The sequence below is a fragment of the Capra hircus genome, chromosome 26 (genome assembly GCF_001704415.2).
Source record: "Capra hircus breed San Clemente chromosome 26, ASM170441v1, whole genome shotgun sequence".
In the NCBI taxonomy this organism is placed as follows: domain Eukaryota; kingdom Metazoa; phylum Chordata; class Mammalia; order Artiodactyla; family Bovidae; genus Capra; species Capra hircus.
The window spans coordinates 41,486,353-41,509,910 of NC_030833.1; the positions used below are offsets into that span (position 1 = coordinate 41,486,353).

At 39.5% G+C, this 23,558-nt stretch overlaps 1 protein-coding gene across 3 annotated transcripts in view; it reads left to right on the plus strand.

Moving 5' to 3' along the window:
• The window catches only part of RNLS (renalase, FAD dependent amine oxidase), a 280,639-nt gene that overhangs the window by 238,625 nt on the left and 18,456 nt on the right, over positions 1-23,558 (plus strand). For all 3 annotated transcript variants that reach the window (XM_018041533.1, XM_018041534.1, XM_018041536.1), the window contains one exon: positions 14,306-14,481. In XM_018041533.1, coding sequence (XP_017897022.1) covers positions 14,306-14,481 — 176 coding nt within the window. The remainder of the gene's footprint in view (positions 1-14,305; positions 14,482-23,558) is intronic.

A 23,558-nucleotide genomic window follows, 5' to 3' on the forward strand; every position in this document is an offset into this window, starting at 1 on the left:
CAACATGGTTTACTGAATATGTTAAATGCACCTTTGTGGCTCAGCTGGTAGGAATCCACCTGCAATGTGGGAGACCTGGGTTCAATCCCTGGGTTGGGAAGATCCCCTGGAGAAGGGAAAGGGTACTCACTCCAGCGTTCTGGCCTGAAAAATTCCATGGACTATATAGTCCATGGAGTCGCAAAGAGTCAGACACGACTGAGCAACTTTCACTTTCTTTCACACTGATACCTAATGCTCAGAAAAAAAGATTCCTTTGCTCATTGACATTGTATCTAGTCAACCAAGAGCGCTAATGGAGATGTACAATGAGTGTTTTCATGCCTTCTAACACAACATTCATTCTGTAGCCCATAGATCAAGAAGTAATTTTGACTTTCAAGTTTTATTATTAAAGAAATAATTTTGTAAGGCGACAGCTGCCATAGATAGTATTCCTCCAATGGATCCATACAAAGTAAGCTGAAAACCTTCTGGAAAGGATCTGTGATTCTAGATGCCATTAAGAACATAATTCATGGAAAGAGGTCAAAATATCAACACCAATAGGAATTTGAAAGAAGTTGATTCCAAACTTAGTGGATGACTTTGTGGGTTTCAATATTTCAGTGGAGGAAATAACTGCAGATGTGGTGGAAATAGCAAAAGAACTAGAATTAAAAGTGGAGGTGGTAGAATTAAAACTGAATTGCTGCAATCTCACGATAAAAGTTTAACAGATGAGGAGTTGCTTCTTAGCGATGAGCAAAGAAAGTAGTTCCCTGAGATAGACTGTACTCTTGGTGAAGGTGCTGTGAAGATTGTTGAAATTACAACAAAGGATTTAGAATATTATAAGGGGCTTCCTCAGTGGCTCAGCAGTAAAGAGTCTGCTTGTGATGCAGTATCCGCGAGAGACACAAGTTCAGTTCCTGGGTTGGGAAGATCCCCTGGAAAAGGGCCTGGCAACCAGCATTCTTGCCTGGAGAATCCCACGGGCAGAGGAGCCAGGCAGTCCCCAGTCCATGGGGTCGCAAAGAGTCAGACATGACTGAAGCGACTTAGTATGTAGTAGTATAAGCTTAGTTGATAAAGCAGCAGCAGGGTTTGGGAGGAATGACTCTAATTCTGAAAGTCCTACTGTAGGTAAAATGCTATCAAACAGCCTTGCATGCTACCGAGAAATTATTCATGAAAGGAAGAGTCAATTGATGTGGCAAACTTTATTGCTGTCTAATTTTAAGAAATTGCCACAGCCACCTCAACCTTCAACAACCACCACCCTGATCTGTCAGCAGCTATCAACATCAAGGCAAGACCCTCCACCAGCAAAAAGTTTACACTGGTTGAAGACTTAGGTGATGGTTAGCAATTTTTAGTAATGTGGTATTTTTTAAAAAATAAGATATGTACATTTTTTTAGATATAAGGCTATTGCATACTTAATAGACCACAATATGAGAAATATAATTTTTATATGCACTGGGAGAATGAAAAATTCATGTGACTTGCTTTATTTTGATATTTGCTTTATTGTGGTAGCCTGGAACCAAACCCACAATAACGCTGATCTGGGTCTGTGCAGTTTGCCTCATGGTACTGCTCTAGTGAGATCTATCTCATGCTTCCACCACTGCCACCACCAGCCCATCACTGAGAACCCTGGGGATGAAAGAACCTGGGAAATCTAGTTCTCTTACCATCACTCACATGACAGCTGATATTCATACGCACAACATACATCATGAAGATAGCTCAAGTTATTGTGAATCTCAAGAGGCTTAGCATTCTCACACTCAGATCACATATATCGAAATACATAGACTCAACAGTAATGTTATTTTCAGAATGAACTTGAATCCAACTTAATATATCTTTAGAAAGAAAAGTATTCTCAATCCTGGTTAGAGTTAACAATTTAACTCTTGTTAGTTGCACATGATTTTCCACAGAGCTGTGACATTTGTGAATTATTTATCTGTTTCCCTGTGTGAATTGAGTAGCTGTGGTATGTCAAGAACTGTTCTAGTTGGTGGCAGAGCTGAATCCAGACCAAGAAATTCTTAAACAATGTAGTATGTTTTCTTACCATACTATAAAATAGTTCGCTGTATTTAAACTCAAAAGTGGGATAGAAATTAAAACCCTAAAATCTAGGGCAAACTCAAAGCTCAGATAAAGGAAGGTATTTTCATCACGTTGGTCCTATACATTCTTAGTTTTAGTGTTTTCTTTGAGGGCCAGGGATTTCTGCCTCAGTGACAGCATGGAGTGATTAGGGAAAGAATGAGCTTTACTTTTAAAATTGTCATCAATATCTGGGCCTCCGTTTTATAGTCATGGAAAATTAAAGTTAAAAGGAATCTGAAGATACCAAACTTTTCTAACCCCTTTACTTCACATATAAAGAAACTGAGGCACAAAAGGAGGATTTTGTTTTTGTTTTTCATAATTATTGATTAAGTTTTCTAAAGAAACTGGTAAAATCTAACCTTTTTTTGATATATTGGAGATATCAAGTAAGATTAAGGGCAGACAAGAGGAGAAGAGAAGGAAGAAACGAAATGCATTTGTCAGAACAGGCATACCTATGCCAGGCTTTGTACTAGATATTTCATATGTTTAGGTTAGTTTAGGTTACAAATAGGGCTTCCCAGGTGGTTCAGTGGTAAAGAATCTGCCTGCCAAGCAGGAGACACAGTTTGATCCCTGGGTCAGAAAGATCCCCTGGAGAAGGAAATGACACCCACTCCAGTACTCTTGCCAGGATAATCCCGTGGACAGAGGAGCCTGGTGGGCTGCAGTCCATGGGGTTGCAAAAGAGTTGGACACAACTTAGTGACTAAACAGCAACAGGTTACAAATAACATAAAACCTGATTTGGATGTCTCAACACCCCTCCCCTCTAGAAAAAAGAGGAGGAAGCATCTATTGGTATTATTCTTGAAAATTCCAGAAGTAAAGCTTCAGGCGTGTCCAGATGGATCTATGAACATCATGAAGACTTAGTTTCTGTCCATTTCTTGACTCTGCCTTTTGCTGGATGGGATTCATTCATAGTACCAATCATTTCAATGCCAAGTTTTACAAAGAAAGAACCTATTTCCCCATAAGCTCAACGCTAGTCTAGGAATTGAATCTCATTGACCTGATTGACCTGCCTTGAGTTAATGCATTGCTAAACAAATCACTTAGTTAGGAAAGGATTAATTGATCAGTTACTCGGGTCACCTTTATCAGGAATGAAAGTAGTGGAGAGGGTTGATCCTCTAAAACAAAATTTAGCTACTGTTGCCAGTGGACACTGAACAGGTAATGTCTGCTACACAGATATTCACTCATATGACCTTTAAAACTAGCTTGGAGGTCAATATACTATAGTATGCCTTTTCTCTAAGGGATACTGGGTTGTTTGAGTCTATTAGGTAGATCACTAGACAGAAGATTTTCACCACTTGTGAACTGGTTTGAGCCCCTTCATGAGACTGAAAACCAATTCAGTAGGAAAAGAAATATTAAAATGAATATCTGTAGGCAATGTATTTCTTTTCTGCCTATAACTAGGAGTTATAGGTAACTGTCCATCCCCCCAGGCTCAGCCCAGCCTGTCATCCCTCATTCTTTCCACCTCTCACCTTGTTTATTCTGAAATCTTATCCACTTTGAGGATTTGGTGCAACACCTTGATGCTTATACTACTCCGTTCTCCGGACTCGAGGACGTGCCTCTAATCAGCAGAAAAGTATCCCCAGTAGTTCAACCCTGTCCCTGTTCCCACCCTCCTGACCCCATCCCACAGCCTCTGGCATTCAGTCCTCATAGGTATTGAGGAAATAGACAACATGTTTATTATTCAAGTAGTTTGGATTACTGGTGAATGTTATCATTTACTGCTTAACTGGCTGCAGATGGCAAACACACTTTCTGTGAACAATTTTCCATTGTTTACTGGTAGATTATTTCCTGAATTTGTATACATTTATTTATACTGGAGCTATGGGGAAGAATCTTCTGAAATTGGATGTATGAACTTTTGGGTAATGCTCATGTTATTTTCAATTCATCGTGTGGGATTTTACACACTTGCTTATATTTAACTAAATGCCTATCAGAATGGTATCTTATACAAAATTGTTTAGAGGATGTCCCTCTGTCTTTTTAAACATAAGAAATCCAAACATATGTAGCCTGGGATAACAAGGATTGCAAACATACATGTGTAGTCGTTTTAAAACTTTCCTTCCTAGTTTCTATTTAAAGTGGCAAATGCCTACATTCCTAGATATATTAGTAGCCACAGGCCTTCTAATAGGCAAGTCAAAGACCAAAAGAAGAGAAGAAACTAATGTCTTTTAGTTTTGTTTTTTAAAACTAGTACTTCCAGTCCAATAATGGAGAAGTCCCTCCTACAGATATAGTTGGAGGCAATGAGATTGCCCAGGACATGAGTAGGGCTCTTGTAAGTGAATTTTGGCTTCTGTAGCACACACACACACACACACACACACACACATATATATACATATACATCCAGTCCCATCACTTCATGGCAAATAGATGGGGAAACAACAGAAAACAGCGACAGACTTTATTTTCTTGGGCTCCAAAATCACTGCAGACAGGGACTGCAGTCATGAAATTAACATGTGCTTGCTCCTCAGAAGGAAAGCTATGACAAACCTAGACAGCCTATTAAGAAGCAGAGACATTACTTTGCCGACAGAGGTCCGTATAGTCATGCTATGGTTTTTCCAGTAGTCATGTGTGGATGTGAGAGACCATAAAGAAGGCTTCAGTTCAGTTCAGTTCAGTTGCTCAGTCGTGTTCAACTCTTTGCAACCCCATGAATCGCAGCACGCCAGGCCTCCCTGTCCATCACCATCTCCCAGAGTTCACTCAGACTCATGTCCATCGAGTCCGTGATGCCATCCAGCCATCTCATCCTCGGTCGTCCCCTTCTCCTCCTGCCCCTAATCCCTCCCAACATCAAAGTCTTCTCCAATGAGTCAACTCTTCACATGAGGTGGCCAAAGTACTGGAGTTTCAGCTTTAGCATCATTCTGCACAGAATTGATGCTTTTGAACTGTGGTGTTGGAGAAGACTCTTGGGAGTCCCTTGGATAACCAGGAGATCAAACCAGTCAGTCCTAAAGGAAATCAACCCTGAATATTCACTGAAAGGACTGATGCTGAAGCTCCAATACTTTGGCCACCTGATGAGAAGAACTGACTCACTGGAAAAGACCCTGATGTTGGGAAAGATTGAAGGCAGGGGAAGGGGTTAACAGAGGATGAGGTGGTTGGATGGCATCGCCGACCCAGTGGACCTGAGTTTAAGCAAGCTCTGGGAGGTGGTTAAGGGCAGGGAAGCCTGGTATGCTGCAGTCCATGGGGTTGCAAAAAGTCGGACACAACTGAGAGACTGAACTGTAACTGTTTTTATGTATGCATGCTAAGTCGCTTCAGTCATGTCTGACGTCCGCTAGGTTCCTCTGTCCATGGGATTCTCCAGGCAAGAATACTGGAATGGGTTGCCATTTCCTCCTGCAGGGGATCTTCCCAACCCAGGGATCAAACCTGCACCTCCTGCATCTCCTGCATTGGCAGGTGGGTTCTTTGCCACTGGACCACCTCAGAGGCCCATGTCGATACTCGTGGTAAAGAAGCAAGAGACACAGGTTCGAGACCTGGGTCAGGAAGATCCCCTGGAGGAGGTAATGGCAACCCACTCCAGTATTCCTGCCTGGAGAATCCCCATGGACAGAGGAGCCTGGCAAGCTACCGTCCATGGGGTCACAAAGAGTTGGCCACGACTGAGTGACTGAACACAACACAACTTATGTGTAAGAATTGTTTGAGATGCTTATTAAAAAGCAAATAAAGCCTGCAGGTGGTCCCTCTGAATAGTGAGGTCTAGTTCCTGATTCTGAGCCAGCAGCAAATACACATAACAGCAGACACACTGCTGAGGAAGTGGAATGCCAAGTTGCAGAGGGTTAGATGCAGTTTGTGTTGGCTTTGCTAGGAAAATGAGAAAGGAGAGAGAGAGACAGCAGGTGCACCTGTATCTCCCTCTCTGTCTCCCCTTCCCCTCCCCACTCTTCTTCCTTCCTTTTCCCCTATGCTTTCATCATCAAGAGTAAGTTACTTTTTTGTTGTTGGACTTACTAATGTGATTGGCTTACTCCCTATTACATTTGCTGCTGGGCTCCAGAGCCATATGAAAGAGCTAAATTGTAATAAGAGCTCTCATGGCTAGAGGACAAGGATAGTTAAGCCAATTCCACATTGGGAAGGAGAGGGAACCTTACCACCAATGCCACTGACAGGGGGAAGGAGGAAGGAGAACTGACCACCCACCCCTCAGACTGTGCGGCTCTCAACACCTGGTCCCTTTTCTCTCTTCTGAGGCATCTGTTTCCTAAAGTTAATTTTCACACAGTCAAGACCATACCAGTTAGAGATAATGGCTCTCTAGTTGTTTGGCCTAGGTGCCATCTCCCCACTAAGATGTAAGCTTCTGAGAGGCCACAATGGTATCAAACTGCAGTAAGCACCCACACGCTCATTTGATTGAATCAGTAAAGACACATGTTCATTGATTTTCTTTATCCTCTTGGTCTGCAGCTCTAGTGTCTGCCAATCAGTTTCTTTAGTCTAGACTTCCCTGTGGTGGCTCAGACAGTAAAGCGTCTGTCTGCAGTTCAGGAGACCCAGGTTCAGTCCCTGGGTTGGGAAGATCCGCTGGAGAAAGAAATGGCAGCCCACTCCAGTATTGTTGCCTGGGAAATCCCATGGACAGTGGAGCCTAGTAGGCTACTGTCCACAGGGTCACAAAGAGTCGGACACGACTGAGCGACTTCACTTCCCTGTCAGAGATAGAATCTGGCACTGGCCTTAAGGGAACCCAACTCCTGCCCCTTCCTTGATAGATGTGGCTAACAGCAAAGTTTAACAGATGAAAACAGTCTCTGAAATGTTTGCCTGTAAATAAGGATGTCTCCGGAGAAGGAAATGGCACCCCACTCCAGTACTCTTGCCTGGAAAATGCCGTGGATGGAGGAGCCTGGTGGGCTGCAGTCCATGGGGTCACTAAGAGGGGAACATGACTGAGCAACTTCACTTTCACTTTTCACTTTCATGCATTGGAGAAGGAAATGGCAACCCACTCCAGTGTTCTTGCCTGGAGAATCCCAGGGACAGGGGAGCCTGGTGGGCTGCCGTCTATGGGGTCGCACAGAGTCGGACACGACTGAAGCAACTTAGCAGCAGCAGTAGCAGCAGCAAGGATATCTCAGTAAGTCTTAGCTTGCTATATGAGTGAAGAGTGTAGTATATTCATGTAATTTTGGAAGAAAGTAGTCAGAAATGGTGACAAATTTGGGTCAGAATTGGGAGGGGAATATTCTAAGTTAAACTATCCATATATCCAATTTTCTAGGACAATATAAAAATGTATTCTTTCTCCATTGCTCTGTTAAATTTGTTGTCCTGTACTAAATATTATATTTTAGGATTTATTTTCCAGACAGATCTGTTCTGATTCACTGGCTATTATAGTCAACCAGTACCAGGCTGATTTGATTGCTGTGTCTTTATAATACATTTAAATATATGGTAAAGTTAAGTCTCCATTCAATGATTTTTTTTTCAAAAACATGTTTTAATATTCTCATTCCCTTATTTATTCTTTAGTATTATTTTAAATTCAAAAAAAATTTGTAGAATTAATTTACAATTTTGTTTCTTTACTAGTTATTGTTGGTATATAGGGAAATCAATTTAATATCAAAATTTTTTTAATTAATTTAATGAATTTTATGTTGACTTACTATTTTAAAACTTGATTTTCCTTCTTCACTAATATTTATAAATCTTATTTTTATTTTTTATCTTACTGCATTACACTAGCAGTGTTAAATAGCACTGGTATTACTAAGTATCCTTGGTTTATGCTAATTTACCATGAAAATCTGTATTATTTCATAGTAAAGTATGCTATAGACCAACAGCTTAAGAACGCTATTCTATCTCATTTTGAAAAAAGTCAGTTTTTTCATATTGTTTATCTTTTCCATGGTTTGATATTAAAATGTTACTGGATGCCTTTTAAATACATATTGAGATTATCATGTTTCTTTTCATTGTCCCTGTTTATATGAAAGAACACACCCTGTTAACACTCGTAGAAGAATGATCTGTAGTTTGGTATGTATTTATATATGTCAGTGTGATGTATGTATCTGTAGTCAACATTATACTAGCTTGACAATTTTAAACTACTCACAAGTAGAACAGTTAGATCCTAAAGTATTTCTTTTTTGTTTTGAATATTTATTGATTGTGTTTTCCATTTCTTTTATACATTTTAGTTTATACTGATTTATTTTATAACGAGTTAATTTCAGTAACTTTTTGTCCAAGAAAAATTAGCCAGTTTCTTTTGATTTGAAAGTTTTTTCACATGGATGGGTATACTTTCATGGCTTTAAAGAACTTATTTGCTGTTTCCTATCTGGTAGAGGAAGACATTGGGGATGCTTGCCTATTTTTGAGTGGAGTAGAAAAAAACAAAAAAAGAAATAAAAGGTCTCCTCTGAGATGCCAAGCCACATATCCACCCTCAGGCAGATTTGGTGCCAGAATTCATTCTGCTAGTATGTTCTAAAAACCCAGTTAAAGTAGCCATATGCAGTATTGCCTCCAAGGTACCTGGCAGAAATGAAAGTAAATCTCTAAAGTAATAATCTTTAAACTTGAGCCTTAAAGAATTTCTAACCCCAACCCTAATGTATTTGATTTTAAGCTACATATGCTGCTGCTGAGTCACTTCAGTTGTGTCTGACTTTTTGCATCCCTGTGGAAGCCTGCCAGGCTCCTCTGTCCATGGAGATCTCCAGGCAAGAATCCTGGAATGAGCTGCTATGCCCTCCTCCAGGGGATCTTCCCGACCCAGGGGCTGAACCCACATCTCTTAGGTCTCCTGCATTGGCAGGCAGGTTCTTTACCACTAATGGCACCTGGGAAGCCCTAAGCTACATATAGTTAGATGTTATTTTCTGGATGAGCTATGACAACCTGTGTCTTTAACTAAACAGTATTTAGCCTGCTATCATCTGTTGTTATAACTGATATGGCCATGGACCTGAGGTGGCAACAATATTTATTTCAACACAAATCTCGGGGTCTGTTTTGGGAATAGGTGACTTCTGTAGCTTTTAATTGCAGATATTTCATGTGCTGTGCTTAGTTGCTCAGTCGTGTCTGACTCCATGGACTGTAAACCACCAGGCTTCTCTCTCTCTATGGGGATTCTCCAGGCAAGAATACTGGAGTGGGTTACTATGTCCTCCTCCAGGGGTTCTTTCCAATCCAGGGATCAAATCCAGGTCTCCAACATTGCAGGTGGATTCTTTACCATCTGAGCCACCAGAAAAGCCCAAGAATACTAGAATATCCCTTCTCCAGGGGATCTTCCTGACCCAGGAATTGAACCTGCATTGCAGGTGGAATCTATACCACCCGAGAGGCTTGTCAATCTTAGTGTTATATTAATAGTATGTGATGATGCTGCTGTTCTTAATATTATCAGCTTTCAGCGTCATCCCTGGGATTTCTTTGGAAGGAATGATGCTAAAGCTGAAACTCCAGTACTTTGGCCACCTCAGGCAAAGAGCTGACTCATTGGAAAAGACTTTGATGCTGGGAGGGATTGGGGGCAGGAGGAGAAGGGGACCACAGAGGATGAGATGGCTGGATGGCATCACTGACTCAATGGACATGAGTCTGAGTGAACTCCGGGAGTTGGTGATGGACAGGGAGGCCTGGCATGCTGCAATTCATGGGGTCGCAAAGAGTCGGACACGACTGAGCAACTGAACTGAACTGAGTGTCTTGACTCCCCACCCAAAAATGTAAACTAAAAGAAATGTAGTGTCCAGTTCACATTCATTAGGATGACTGTTAAAAAAAAAAAAAAAAAAAAAACAAGTGTTTGGCAAGGATGTGGAGAAATTAGAACCTTTGTGCATTGCTGGTAGGAATGAAAAAATGTGCAGCCACTATGGAAAATGATATGGTGATTGAGCAATAACTTAAACATACAATTATCATATGAATCAGCATTTTCACTTCTGGGTGTATCCCCAAGAAGAAGTGAGAGCAGAGACTTAAACAGGTAAATTGTACACCCACGTTCCTAGCAGTATTACAAACTCCAAAAGGTGAAGGAATCAACAAATATGGTATATATACACAATGGAATATTATGTGGGTTTAAAAAAGAAGGAAATTCTGACACCTGTTGCAACATGGATGAAGCTTGAAGACATCATGTTAAGTGAAATAAGCCTTTTACAAAAGGACGCATTGTATAATTCCACTTACATGAAGTACCTAGAGTGGTCAAATTCATAGGAAGAGAAATAGAATGGTGATTGGATTTCCCCGAAAGCTCAGTTGGTAAAGAATCTGCCTGCGATGCAGGAGACCCTGGTTTGATTCCTGGGTCAGGAAGATCCACTGGAGAAGAGATAGGCTGCCCACTCCAGTATTCTTGGGCTTGCCTTGTGGCTCAGCTGGTAAAGAATCTACCTGCAATGTGGGAGACCTGGGTTCAGTCTCTGGGTTGGGAAGACCCCCTGAAAAGGAAAAGGCTACCCACTCCTGTATTCAGACTTGGAGCATTCTATGAACTGTATAGTCCATGGGGTTGCAAAGAGTCGGACACGACTAAGCTACTTTCACTTGGCAGGGACTGGGGAAAGTGAGGAGTGGGGAGTTAGGAATTAGTATTCAATGCCTATGGAGTTTCAATTTGGGAAGATAAAAAAGTTCTAATGATCAGTGGTGGTGATCTTTACAGAACAATGTAAATGTACTTAATGCCAGAGAACTATATACTTAAGATATGCTTAAAAGGTACATTTTTTATTATATACATTTTACCACAGTAAAACAAAGCCAAAAAACTGCTGTGCCTAAACCCAGGAATAGTCCGCCACTGTTCCTGGGGTTTTAATAAAAGAATTAGTCAGTACTTTGAGAGAAGTCAATTCTGTTATCCTTTCTAAAGCTGTTCTTACAACAGCTCAGAGGTCAAAATAAAAATATTTTCCAGAGGTGCCTTATGTTTGTATAGCACTTTGTATTTGAAGAAGACTTTTATGTATCCAAACCCATTTAATCCTCCTGACAGCCTTATAAGGTAAGTAGTATTACTCCCTTCTAATTGATGGAAGAAAGTGGAGCCTAAGAGATTAAGTTGTCCAAGACCACCAGGCTATTAAAGATGCAAAGGTTCAAATAGTTATCTTCTGACTGAAGTCATTGATCCCAACATACAGAAATAGTTGTCAACTTACTACGAACTTTACATTTAAAATGCCAAAAGCAAAGTTGTATGCTTGTTAAACTGAATAAAGCAAAGAAAAAGAAAGATAACATCATCACCTTCTCAGAGACCAAGGAATAATGATTGCACTGAATTTATGCTCTGAATCCTATTAACATATTTGTGGTTTTTTATGATACTCAAGTTCCAGGCCTTGGTCACGTTTAAACTCTTGTTGGCTATTTGTATTTTTGCACTTTAGCTTCTGAAAATACCCTTGAATTTAGGGAACGAGGGCCTCTTCCTTAAAAGTCATTGTCTGAGGTTGCAGGTATTCAAATTTTAATTGAAATTCTCAAAAATTTTTGTCTGAGTCCAATAAAAACAAGTAGTCAGGTTGTTCTCTCATTGTTATGCAAGAGCTGTTTCATTTTTAGTCTTAAATTTCCTTTTTTATTGCTCTCCTTGGAGTGGATGGCTAATGTAAATGGAAGAAACCTGGCAATGCACCATCACGACCCTTAACAATTTTATGAGCTCCCCGCTAGAACAAATGTCTGGGTCAGTGCAACCTCACGCACACAGCTCAAGTTCCTCTCCCTTTGAAGCCTGCCATACATAAGTCAACTCAGAACCTCAACTCTCTTGCTTCCGAATGCTGACCCAGTAGCTTTCTCTGTCTCTAGGAAGATTTGGTACCTCATGGAAGGCGGGTGTCATTGCCAGTCCCTTTCTGTGTATGAGCCTTCCTGAACATATTAAACTGAAACATAGGTAACACCCCCTGAGACAATATGCAGTAGGTTTCTCACCGTTGGTTGTATCCAGTGAAAGAATTTTGAGATTTTGCACTCCTGTGTGGTATCAGTAAAGTTGACCCCAATAGGTTAAGCATTGCATGTTCAAAGAAAGGGTCCCCCTCCATCCTCTTTCAAGCTGTTCCAGCCGCTGCGAGGTGAAACTGGACAGTCTTCTTACCGCTGCATTTACAGCACAGATTCTGAAGTCAGCTCTCCCAGTCTCATACGTCTGGAAATGTTTGGAAGCATGCCTCTTCATAGTGCTCACAGCGTCCTGGGCCTCCCTTCCATTTTGCTGTAAAATTCATAAGCCAGAGTGTGATGGGGAAATGAAGAGCTTTAACAACGACAACAAAATAATAGCTCACATCTTCATTTGAGCAACACCAGGCAAACTTTCCCCTTGGATACATCCAACTAATTACTTTTATTCCCATAACTTACATTTATTAAGCACCTCTTCTGTACCAGAAACAGTGCTAAACACTTCACACACGTTATGTCTTTTAATCCAGACCGCAGAGCAGCATAGTAGATACTAACTTATTCTCATTCTACGCAGAGACTCACAAAGTAAAGAGGCCGAGTGCATCCAAAGCAAGACATTGTCTTGTGTAAAGCAAGAAATTTGTCTCTGTGTAAAATTACTTTTTCTGTGAAGTATTTTACAAACCTATCTCAAAGAGACTGTTATCTTTTATCACAACTCTAAAAAAAGCTTTATACTCCCAATTGAAAGAATTTTCAGAATCAGTCTTCCCAACCCCCGTCAATAATTTATATATTCTAGTATTTTCTTCTTTCAGCAGGAGGGAGCACCAACTTTCATATTATTATTTCATGTGTTTCATATCTATTTTGTTTTCTCTCAGCTTTTCTCTTCTGCATGATTTAAACAAATAGCAAAAGCAGGAAATCCTGGTGAACATTCCTTCCAACGTTGTATTCTCTGATGCCTCAGCCACTTTGTTTTCAGTGTCAAACTATTCTATTTCCTGTATTCTACTAAAGAGTGAGAGATGTGAAGCACTTATTGTCATTGTGAAAATATAGCAAAAAAAAATTCAATGGTAGACAAAAATGAGAAGTAGCTCCATGTTATGAATAAAGAAGACATTATTTTTAATGCTGCCTAAAAGATGAAGAACATTATGAAGTCAAGCTTGTTTTTAGAAAGAAGCTTGGATTTTTTTAAAGACATTTTACTCTGGTATTTATATAATTTCAACAAGGCATTTTGCAATCCATTTAACATAAAATTAACAAGATGAACATCTACTTTGTTCTCAGAATTTAAAGTGAGTAAAGGTTATGTATGGGCTTCCCTGGTGGCTCAGGTCAATCAGGAAGGTCCCCTGGGGAAGGGAATGGCAACCCACTCCAGTATTCTTGCCTGGGAAATCCCACGGACAGAGGAGCCTGGCGGGCTACTGTCCAAGGGATTGCAAAGAGTCAGACGCCACTGAGCAACTAACACTTTTTCAGACTATGTGTAAGAAATGGTTCTGGGCTTCCCTGGTGGCTCAGTGGTAAATAATCCACCTGCTAGTGCGGAAGACGCAGGTTCCATTCCTGATCGGGATCGATCCCACATGCAGTGGAGCAACAGAGTCCTTGCCTGTGCTCAATAGCACAGGAGTGGCAGCTACTGAAGTCCACATAGCCTGAAGCTCAGTGCTCTGTGACAAGAGAGGCTGCCACAATAGGAAGCCCGCACAGCGTAACTAGAGGGTAGTCCCAGCTCAAAGCACTAGTGGAAAGCCTGTGCAGCAGCAAAGAGCCAGCACAGCCAACAAATAAATAGGTAAAATTTTAATAAAAAGAAAAACAAAATGGCTCTTTCCCTGATGAGCTTGTTTTAGTGGATGAGAAAGATACAATTAAATTTAATTATACCCAAGGAACTATATATTAGGTCCTCTCTCAAATACATCTTGAAACCAACGCAACATTATGAAGCAATTATCCTCCAATTTAAAAAAATAAAATACCCCTTGAATCTGTCCTTCTCTTCAGTGCAACCTGATTTGGAGTTTCAGAACTAGCCTAATTTTATGCTTCAAAGTTTAGATTCTGTTTGCCTTTCATTTATTGTCTGATTATTGTGATCAATTCTTAAATCTGGATTGAAAGGCTGAGAGACACTTCCATATTACTCACTTCAAGATACATTTTTATGTTCCTTTTCTACTAGAGTCATCAGAAATCGGACCTTCCCTTGTGATTCACACCACTGTCCCATTTGGAGTTACATACTTGGAACACAGCATTGAGGATGTGCAGGAGTTAATCTTCCAGCAGCTGGAAAACATTTTGCCTGGTTTGCCTCAGCCAGTAGCTACCAAATGCCAGAAATGGAGACATTCACAGGTAATCAGAGAACCCAGTGGTATGAGCACAGTTTTCTTAATCAGATCTGACTTTACTTTTTCTCATCTTTTGCCTCTCTCTAGTACTTTTGCCTAGAAAAAATCCCATGGACAGAGGAGCCTGGTAGGCTGCAGTCCATGGTGTCGTGAAGAGTGGGACATGACTGAGCGACTTTACTTTCACTTTTCACTTTCATGCATTGGAGAAGGAAATGGCAACTCACTCCAGTGTTCTTGCCTGGAGAATCCCAGGGACGGGGGAGCCTGGTGGGCTGCCGTCTATGGGGCCACACAGAGTCGGACATGACTGAAGCGACTTAGCAGCAGCAGCAGTGAAATAAATTAACATGTGATCTTGGGAGCAAATATGCATTTGCCTAACAGAGAAGTTTACATGTAAGTTTTTATTATCCTGTTATTTCTCAGTAAGAGACATATATAATTTTCTCCAATGTTATGTTCAAATTCTCGCATCTAGACTTATATAACCTGAAAATCTGGGGTTTCTTATGCAGGCAAGGCAGGTTATATATCAAAATGCAGCTGTTTCTCTGAGGTTTTTCTAAATCAGTACTGTGGTTATATAGAAACCACTATAACCTCCCAAATTTTTTGCAATATGTCAAATTAACCTTGTAAGTATATTTTTCTACCACAATTTTCATTTTTATTAAGTTCCCACTTTGGTTTTGACTGCTGCCAGTAGAGCTGTTTGGGAAAGAGAAATGAATACCTGAATAGATCAGGTATGAATGATGAATGAAAAATGAATAGATCAGCTAGTTGAGCTGTTTTTTCAGGATTAGATAAACCTGCTGATCGTCTACTAGTTCAAACTTTAAAAACTCTTTACACTAAGTAAATGCTGACTTTTCTGAAAATCCTCTGTATATTCCAACAGAAGTTTCTGAGTATTCGGAGAAAAAGTATTGATCTGTAAACTCAGTTGTCAAGTCGTGTGAAGACAGTGGAGCAGAGGGAAAAGGAACCAGTGACTTGTCTATTTTTCCTAAGATTTCCTAGCACATTGATTACCTGCTCTATCAGCACTATTTGTTACTAGAGCTGTGAACCCTTTAGAAAAAGTGGTTGGGAGAAATCGCAACAGATTTTGTATATTTTAAAGGACTTTCCAAAATCAAAGGAAATGGTAAATTACTTCCTAAAATATTGCAGCAGTTCTATGTGTTTACCCATATCTTCTCAAGTTAAATTATACAGTGAACCTTTCAGGAAAATATTTACTTAAACACATCATGGTCGCTTTAGAAGACTTCTTCCTTTTAAAACGTTTTCAAATCTCAATAGCCAATGTCTTTAAATGATATTTAACTTAATCTTAGGTTGGTCTGAAAAAGAAAACACGGAAATAATCTTGTTGATATAATTTGAAGCTAGATGTTTTACATAGCAAGTGAAGTGAAGTGAAAGTTGCTCAGTACTGTCCGACTCTTTGCAACACCATGGACTATACAGTCCATGGCATTCTCCAGGTCAGAATACTGCAGTGGGTAGCCTTTTCCTTCTCCAGGGGATCTTCTCAACCAAGGGATCAAACCCAGGTCTCCTGCATTGCAAGTGGATTCTTTACCAGCTGATCCACAGGAGGGGAGCCTTACTTCTGCCTGTCATAACCTTCCTTCCCCCAGAATTCTTTGGCAGATTCCTTTATGAGGCAGTGTTGCCTGCCCCTCTAATAAAACCTCTAGGGAGAGCACCAGCCCTTTAAGGCTCAAGCCACTTTCTGGAAGTGACTGCTTTCTGAAAGAGGTAAGGGAGTATTTTGTGTAGAGTCCATTTTATGTTTCCTGATGTGGCTCTTGAGGCCTTCTGCTGCCTCTACTGTCTTACATCCATGGGGGCAGGGCCCAGGGGGTGGGGTGGGGTGGGGTGGGTCAGGGCAGTGAAAGATGGTTGTTCATTTATTCATTTGTTTACTCATTTATTCCATGAGCATATAACAAATGCCTAGGTCACATCTAATACTCTGTCCATGGAATTCTAGAGACTGATCTTTGCTGAAAGCCTCCTCCTAAGACACTAAATTAAATTTTTTTGCCTTGAGTAGGATAGCACTGCTTTCTAGCGGGTGCTGCTATTAAGGAAGGAGGCAGATGAAGAAAGAAGGTGTGTTTGAAAGACTTGTGGGGCTGCTCTGTGCCTCCCATTTGGGGTTTGAATAAAACACGTGAGTAGGTGGTTCAGACAAACACAGCAAAGCAATGGCAGATTTTTCATGATTCTCAGTTCCTCCCCTTTGCAGCTATTTGCCTTCCATCATTTAAATGTTTACCCAGTTAATATACCTTGATGCCTAAGCTGTGATACATTGAATTAAGATTTCTGTAACAAGGATGATACATTAATCCTCTCAGCAGAAGAGTAATAACTGAAAACAACTTCCGTGTACATTGACAGGGGCCACTTAATCAGTTTGATAACCCTAATCCTCTCACCACTATTATTCACTGTGCTTCCCTTTATTTCAGAGTCTGTCATGATGTCTTTCCCAAACTACTATAATTTTATACATTTACTATAAAAGTATGATTTGCTTGTGAGTTTAACTCTAACTCTAACTCTCCCCCATATTTCTGTAGTTTCTGAATATTTCAATGCCTTTTTTGTCACGTAGCACATTCATGGATTACTCTTTTGTAAAAAAAATAAAATAATCACTGAATGCATTTCAAACACCATGGACGTCAAGAGGGGAATTTAGGGGTAGGGAAAAAGGAGAGTCAGGTGGTAAATGAATGCTTTGGTATCTTTGGCAAAAATAAATGGATTGGGACTAGCCTATTAAACTCTTGCTGTAAAATTAGAATTGTTCTCTTCTGTAGTTCCATTTCTTCACTTGGTCTTTTGCCCTGAGTCTGTACTTTCTCTCTGCTCAATGTGAACCCTTTTGTATTCTTTAAGAAGGATCATGAACTCTTTAAGAACCTCATCAAAGCCATGAATATGAAGATGCACAGCCTTTCAAAATATACATGTACACATAAACGCAAAGTTGCATCTAATTATGAAGTAACTAAAATTACAAGCAACCTAAAATGCCTCCCACAAATCCAGCATTAAGAACACCTGCTGTAAATGTTATTCTCCTATAACCCAAATAAATCAAGAATCCCTTATAGCCCAGTCTTGTGTTCTAGTCAAAGAAACAAAATTCAGCAATCTAAAGGAATATAAAATAATTATCATCTTTACTAGTGTTTTTTATAGGTCTTTAAAGATATCCAAAATTCGTTATCCTTAGCAGTACTTTTTGAAGTTTCTCTTCTCATTCCTTATATATCTCACTTCTATAAGCTCCCTCAAAACTTTTTGCACCTTAACTCTAGTTTTCCACAGAGTTTTCCAATTATCAGCCATGTAGGCTTTTCTTTTTTCTTTCCTTTCTTCAGCCTTCCACTCACATTCCTCATTTTTGACTTGATGTTTTCCCCCCTCCTAGAAGGAAAATCTAAGAACTTGTCAATGCAAATTCCCCATTTTGGCTTCCTCAGGTCTCCCCCAGTTGATTACTTTGGTTGGCACAGTACTGCCCAGGAGTTGGAAAGAATAAAAGAGGAAATAGGTGACAACTTAAGGCCAGAATTTTTCTTAAGAGGTTTGTGTTTGGTGGGACAGGGTGGTGGGGTGTGTATAGTAGAGCCTGAAATCACCTACATATTTACATTATTCCCTTATAAGATAAACTTCTGACCAGTAGCTGTGTCTTATTTCAGCATTGGAAGGTCAGGTAGTAATTGATAGTTCCATCTTTTTTTTTCTTTCTTACATTTTCTGTCATATCTGCCTCACTGTCTTCTCTGTGGTAGGATCAAACTGAAAAGCAGTGACTGATTGATTGTATGAATATACCAAGACTATAAATTCAAACGAGTGTCCCTTTCAACATAGTCAGTCACCCTAATAAGCCACACCCTTATTGCAGCCAGATTGGGTTGCAATAAAATCCTGACACTTATTCTTCAGCATGTCCTCAGTTCAATCAGGTCTTTGAAAGGTGAGCTTGAATTTAATGTTTCAGAAACAACTCAAGTCATTTGGACATATACCTTTTTAGTAAAGTAGATGGGCAATCTTGACAATTTTCTTAAATGTTTTTATATAACTAAAGAGATATAACTGCTTGTGTTTATCTGTGTTAATGTGTCCAGTAAGCTCATTCTAAAAGCTCCTACCCTAAAAGATGCTGGCCAGTGTATCACTATGGATTTAATCATATGGCCTTCTAGAATAAGTGCTTTGAAAGACAAAAGTCAATTGTGTTTATCAGTTAAAGTACATTAGATATGTTGTTGGATAATTTATTTAATGTGGGGTGGTTACGACTTTGGGCTTTGGAGTCAGATAGACCTCAGTTCTCCCTGTGCCTTTGAGTAAGCTAGACTATAAGCCCATCTGTAAATGGTACAACTGAACCTCCCTCGTAAGAAGAGAATGACCCCTCATAATGGTCAGAATGAAAGGAGAGAACACAGTAGGAAACATTTACTGTAACACTCGTACAAGGCAAGTTCTCCATTATTGCTATATAAGAATAGCAAAATGGAGAGGAAGAGAGGAGGTGGGTGAAGGTGATTCTGTGGTATTTCTTAGTAGATGAGCTCTTTTCTGGTACCTTTCTTCACGCATGCTGCCGCACTTCTTGTTTTTTCTTACTCACTCCCTTGTCTTTTCAGAGTCTCTGTCTTTTCTCCTCTCTCTTTTTACATACACAGATATTTCTGGACAAGGATATTTCAGGACTGACTCAACTCCAGGGGCTATGATGCTAAGTCATACCATAGGGACTATTAACATCAGAACAAGGTGACATAAAAGTGATGGATCCCTGTGGACACAAGGAACTCTTATCAGTTTTTTTCAGCTTATAGGTTTTTCAGTTTCATGCCATTTATTCCTAAGCTAACTTACACATTGTCCAGTGTCTGGTAATTTAACACAATTTATACCATGAGTTAAAATTTCCTGCCTGAAATTATGACCTCAAGAGTACTCTTGCTTCTGTGCATAAGTTTATGGTAAGCCATGGAGAGCCGAAACAGGCCCTTTGGGGTTGGTAGGCTATGGAATGACCCAGTCTGCCAAGAACAGGCGATCTAACACGTGTCAGTCCTAAGCATTCCACCGAGTAATCTCTCACCTCTTTCTCACTGGTACAGAACTAACCCGTTGCTTCACTTTATTATGAGGTAGCTACGTATGTATGAGATCATCAGCTGAGAAATTCTGATCATTGAATTAGGGATGTTCAGTCACAGTTTAATTGGCGTTTATATGGGCAGATATTTCCCCTTTTCATAAAATCTCACATTATATGAGCTATTAAATATTTTAACACATGTAAGTTTAATTAAATCACTTTTTTCAAACACTGATGACAGGAACTTACCCTGCCATGTAGTCAGCATCACACTTTTTCAGAAAAATTAATTATTTTGAATAGCAGTACTTTGTAGGAAACTTTAAAAATGAATCTGTATCATTTTTCTTGGACAAATGCAATGTATCTTCATCTGTACCCAGTATTACTACTGAAAACTGAATGATGGATGTTCTTATACATGGCTCTGTTCTATAAAGGGAAGTCCACTTGGTCTGTGCATAGTAGACCTCAGTATTATTCTCTGAACTAACAAGCTGAACTAAAAAGTTCAGTTGACAAAAGCTATTTATACCCACGTTGGAAATTAGTAATATATATTCAGCTTTTCATTTAGCTGACACTTATTGAGTTTCTTGGGCTTCCCTTGTGGCTCAGCTGGTAAAGAATCTGCCTGCAATGCGGGAAACCTAGTTTCTATCCCTGGGTTGGGAAGATCCCCTGGAGAAAGGAAAGGCTACCCACTCCAGTATTCTGACCTGGAGAATTCCATGAACTATATAGCTCATGGGGTCACAAAGAGTTGGACACGACTGAGTGACTTTCAACAATGTCAGCAATTGGTTTCTACTGTATGCCAGACATTATACCGGATTGTATAGACTCAAAGACAACTCCATTCATTCAAGGACTTTCCCATATAATCAGCAAAACTGACCAATAAGCAGATAATCATTATATAGTGCATTTTCTTCTAGGAAAAGGAAAAACAATGTATTGTGTGAACACAGAGCAGATTTGAGGAGAAAATGGTAATAAATACCTTCTTAGAAGAAAATGTCACCTGAGCTAAATCCTACAAGATGAAGCCAGAGAGGCAAAGGAAATGATGTTGGAATGATGTTCTAACAATGTGTACACTTTCCCAGTTCCAAAACAGTACAGGATACATTCTTGATTTTTACCTTGATCTTGCCTTAAAGAGATAGGAATACCAGACCACTTGACCTGCCTCTTGAGAAATCTGTATGTGGGTCAGGAAGCAACAGTTAGAACTGGACATGGAAAAACAGACTGGTTCCAAATAGGGAAAGAAGTACGTTAAGGCTGTGTATTGTCACCCTGCTTATTTAACTTATATACAGAGTACATCATGAGCAATGCTGGGCTGAATGAAGCACAAGCTGGAATCAAGATTGCTGGGAGAAATATCAATAACCTCAGATATGCAGATGACACCACCCTTATGGCAGAAAGTGAAGAGGAACTAAAAAGCCTCTTGATGAGAGTGAAAGAGGAGAATGAAAAAGTTGGCTTAAAGCTCAACATTCAAAAAACTAAGATCATGGCATCTGGTCCATCAATTCATGATGGGGAAACAGTGGAAACCATGACAGACTTTATTTTGGGGGGCTCCAAAATCACTGCAGATGGTGAATGTATGCATGAAATTAAAAGACACTTCTCCTTTGAGGAAAAGTTATGACCAACCCAGACAACATATTAAAAAGCAGAGACATTATTTTGCCAACAAAGGTCCATCTAATCAAAGCTATGGTTTTTCCAGTAGTCATGTATGGATATGAGAGTTGGACTATAAAGAAAGCTGAGCACCAAAGAATTGATGCTTTTGAATTGTGGTGTTGGAGAAGACTCTTGAGAGTCCATTGGACTACAAGGAGATCCAACCAGTCCATCCTAAAGGAAATCAGTCCTGAATATTCATTGGAAGGACTGATGCTGAAGCTGAAACTCCAATACTTAGGCTACCTCATGCAAAGAGCTGACTTATTTGAAAAGACCCTGATGCTAAGGAAGATTGAGGGCAGGAAGAGAAGGGGACGACAGAGGGTGAGATGGTTGGATGTCATCACTGACTCAATGGACATGAGTTTGAGTAAACTCCAGAAGTTGGTGATGGACAGAGAGGCCTGGTGTGCTGCATTCCATGGCATCACAAAGTCATACACGACTCAGCAACTAAACTGAACTGCCATCAACTGTTATAACATTCATATAAACTATGACAGTCTGCATCATCATTTTATTAGTGTACATGCATAATCATTCCTTTCCCTCTCTTTCTCAAATACCATTTATCAATCCCCTACCCTGTGTGTAACTCACTTCATCTCCACCCCATGGAGGTTTTAAAGGTCAGAAAGTTAAGAAGTTGAGAGTGCAGAGCCCTTTGTGAGGCTCTTCCACTAGGAAGTGGCAAAAATGAAATTCAAACAGAGGTCTTCTTAAAAGTTAGTGTCTTTTTAGTGCAGCCAGAAGAAGCAAGAAGAACCACAGTCTAACAGCAGCCAGAATGAAAACCACATCACGGAAAGTTAATCAGAATGAAAAAGCAGAGTCATGTCCCAGATGAAGGGACAAGATAAAACCCCAGGAAAACAACTAAGTGAAGTAAAGATAGGCAATCTTCCAGAAAAAGAATTCAGAATAATTATAGTGAAGATGATCCAGGATCTTGGAAGAAGAATGGAAAAGATGCAAGAAATGTTTACCAAAGACCTAGGAAAAACTAAAGGACAAACAGAGATGAGCAGTGCACTAGAAGGAATCAGGAGAAGAATAACTGAGACAGAAGAATGGATAAGTGACCTGGAAGACAGAATGGTGGAAATCACTACTGCAGAACAGAATATAGAAAAAGAATGAAAAAAATAAATAAATAAAGACAGCCTAAAAGTTAGTGTTTTTAAACACTTGCTCTGCTACTGGTAATTTAGATCTGGCTTTCTTCCAATTATGACACATTCTTATGCCATCATTCTGTTGGCTGATGTTAGAAATAATAATAGTTAACATTTATACTCTGAGTTTAGAAAGTAATTTTATGCTTGTTTTCATTTGATCTTCACAACAATTCTGACGGATCAGGAAGTAAATATTTCTATCTTTGTTTAAATGAGGAAACTGAAGTTCAAATTGATGGTTTTGCCTAAGAATGCAATGAGTGAACAGAAAACTTTAGGTAAAAAAGTTCAAGGTTCACACTGTATACAAAAATTAACTAAAAATAGATCATAGACCTATATAAAACATTATAAAACATCAAACTATGAAACTTCTAGATAAAAACATAGGAGAAAATCTTTATGATCTTTGGTTTGGCAAACATTTCTTAGGATACACAAAGCACAAACCATAAAGAATAAATTGATAAATTATGCTTGATCAAAATTTTAAATGCTTTGAAAGATACTGTTAAGGAAATGACAAAACAAGCTACAGACTTGGAGAAAATGTTTGCAAAAACATATATCTGATAAGAGATTGGTATCCAGAATATATAAAGAATTCTCAGAAGTCAGAAATAAGAAAACAAATGGCCCTGTTATTTAAAGCTAGGCAAACTATTTGAAAGGCTTACTTCACTGAAGAAGAGGTGTGAATTTAACCATGGTGGCATAAGAGTTCTGCAGTGAAAACTACAAAGCATTGTTGAAAGAAGTTAAAGAGGACTTAAATAAATAAAAATTAAAAAATAAATAAATAAATAAAGACCTCAGAAGAGGGCATTCCAAGAAATTCAAAATAAATAAATAAATAAATAAAAATCATCCCAAGTTCATAGATCATAAAACCCAGTATTTTTTAATGGCAATATTACCCAAAATGATCTACAAATTTATTACAGTCTCTATCAAAATCCCTGGGAAAGTAAATGACAACCCACCCCAGTATTCTTGCCTGGAAAACTCCATGGACAGAGGAACCTAACTGCCTAC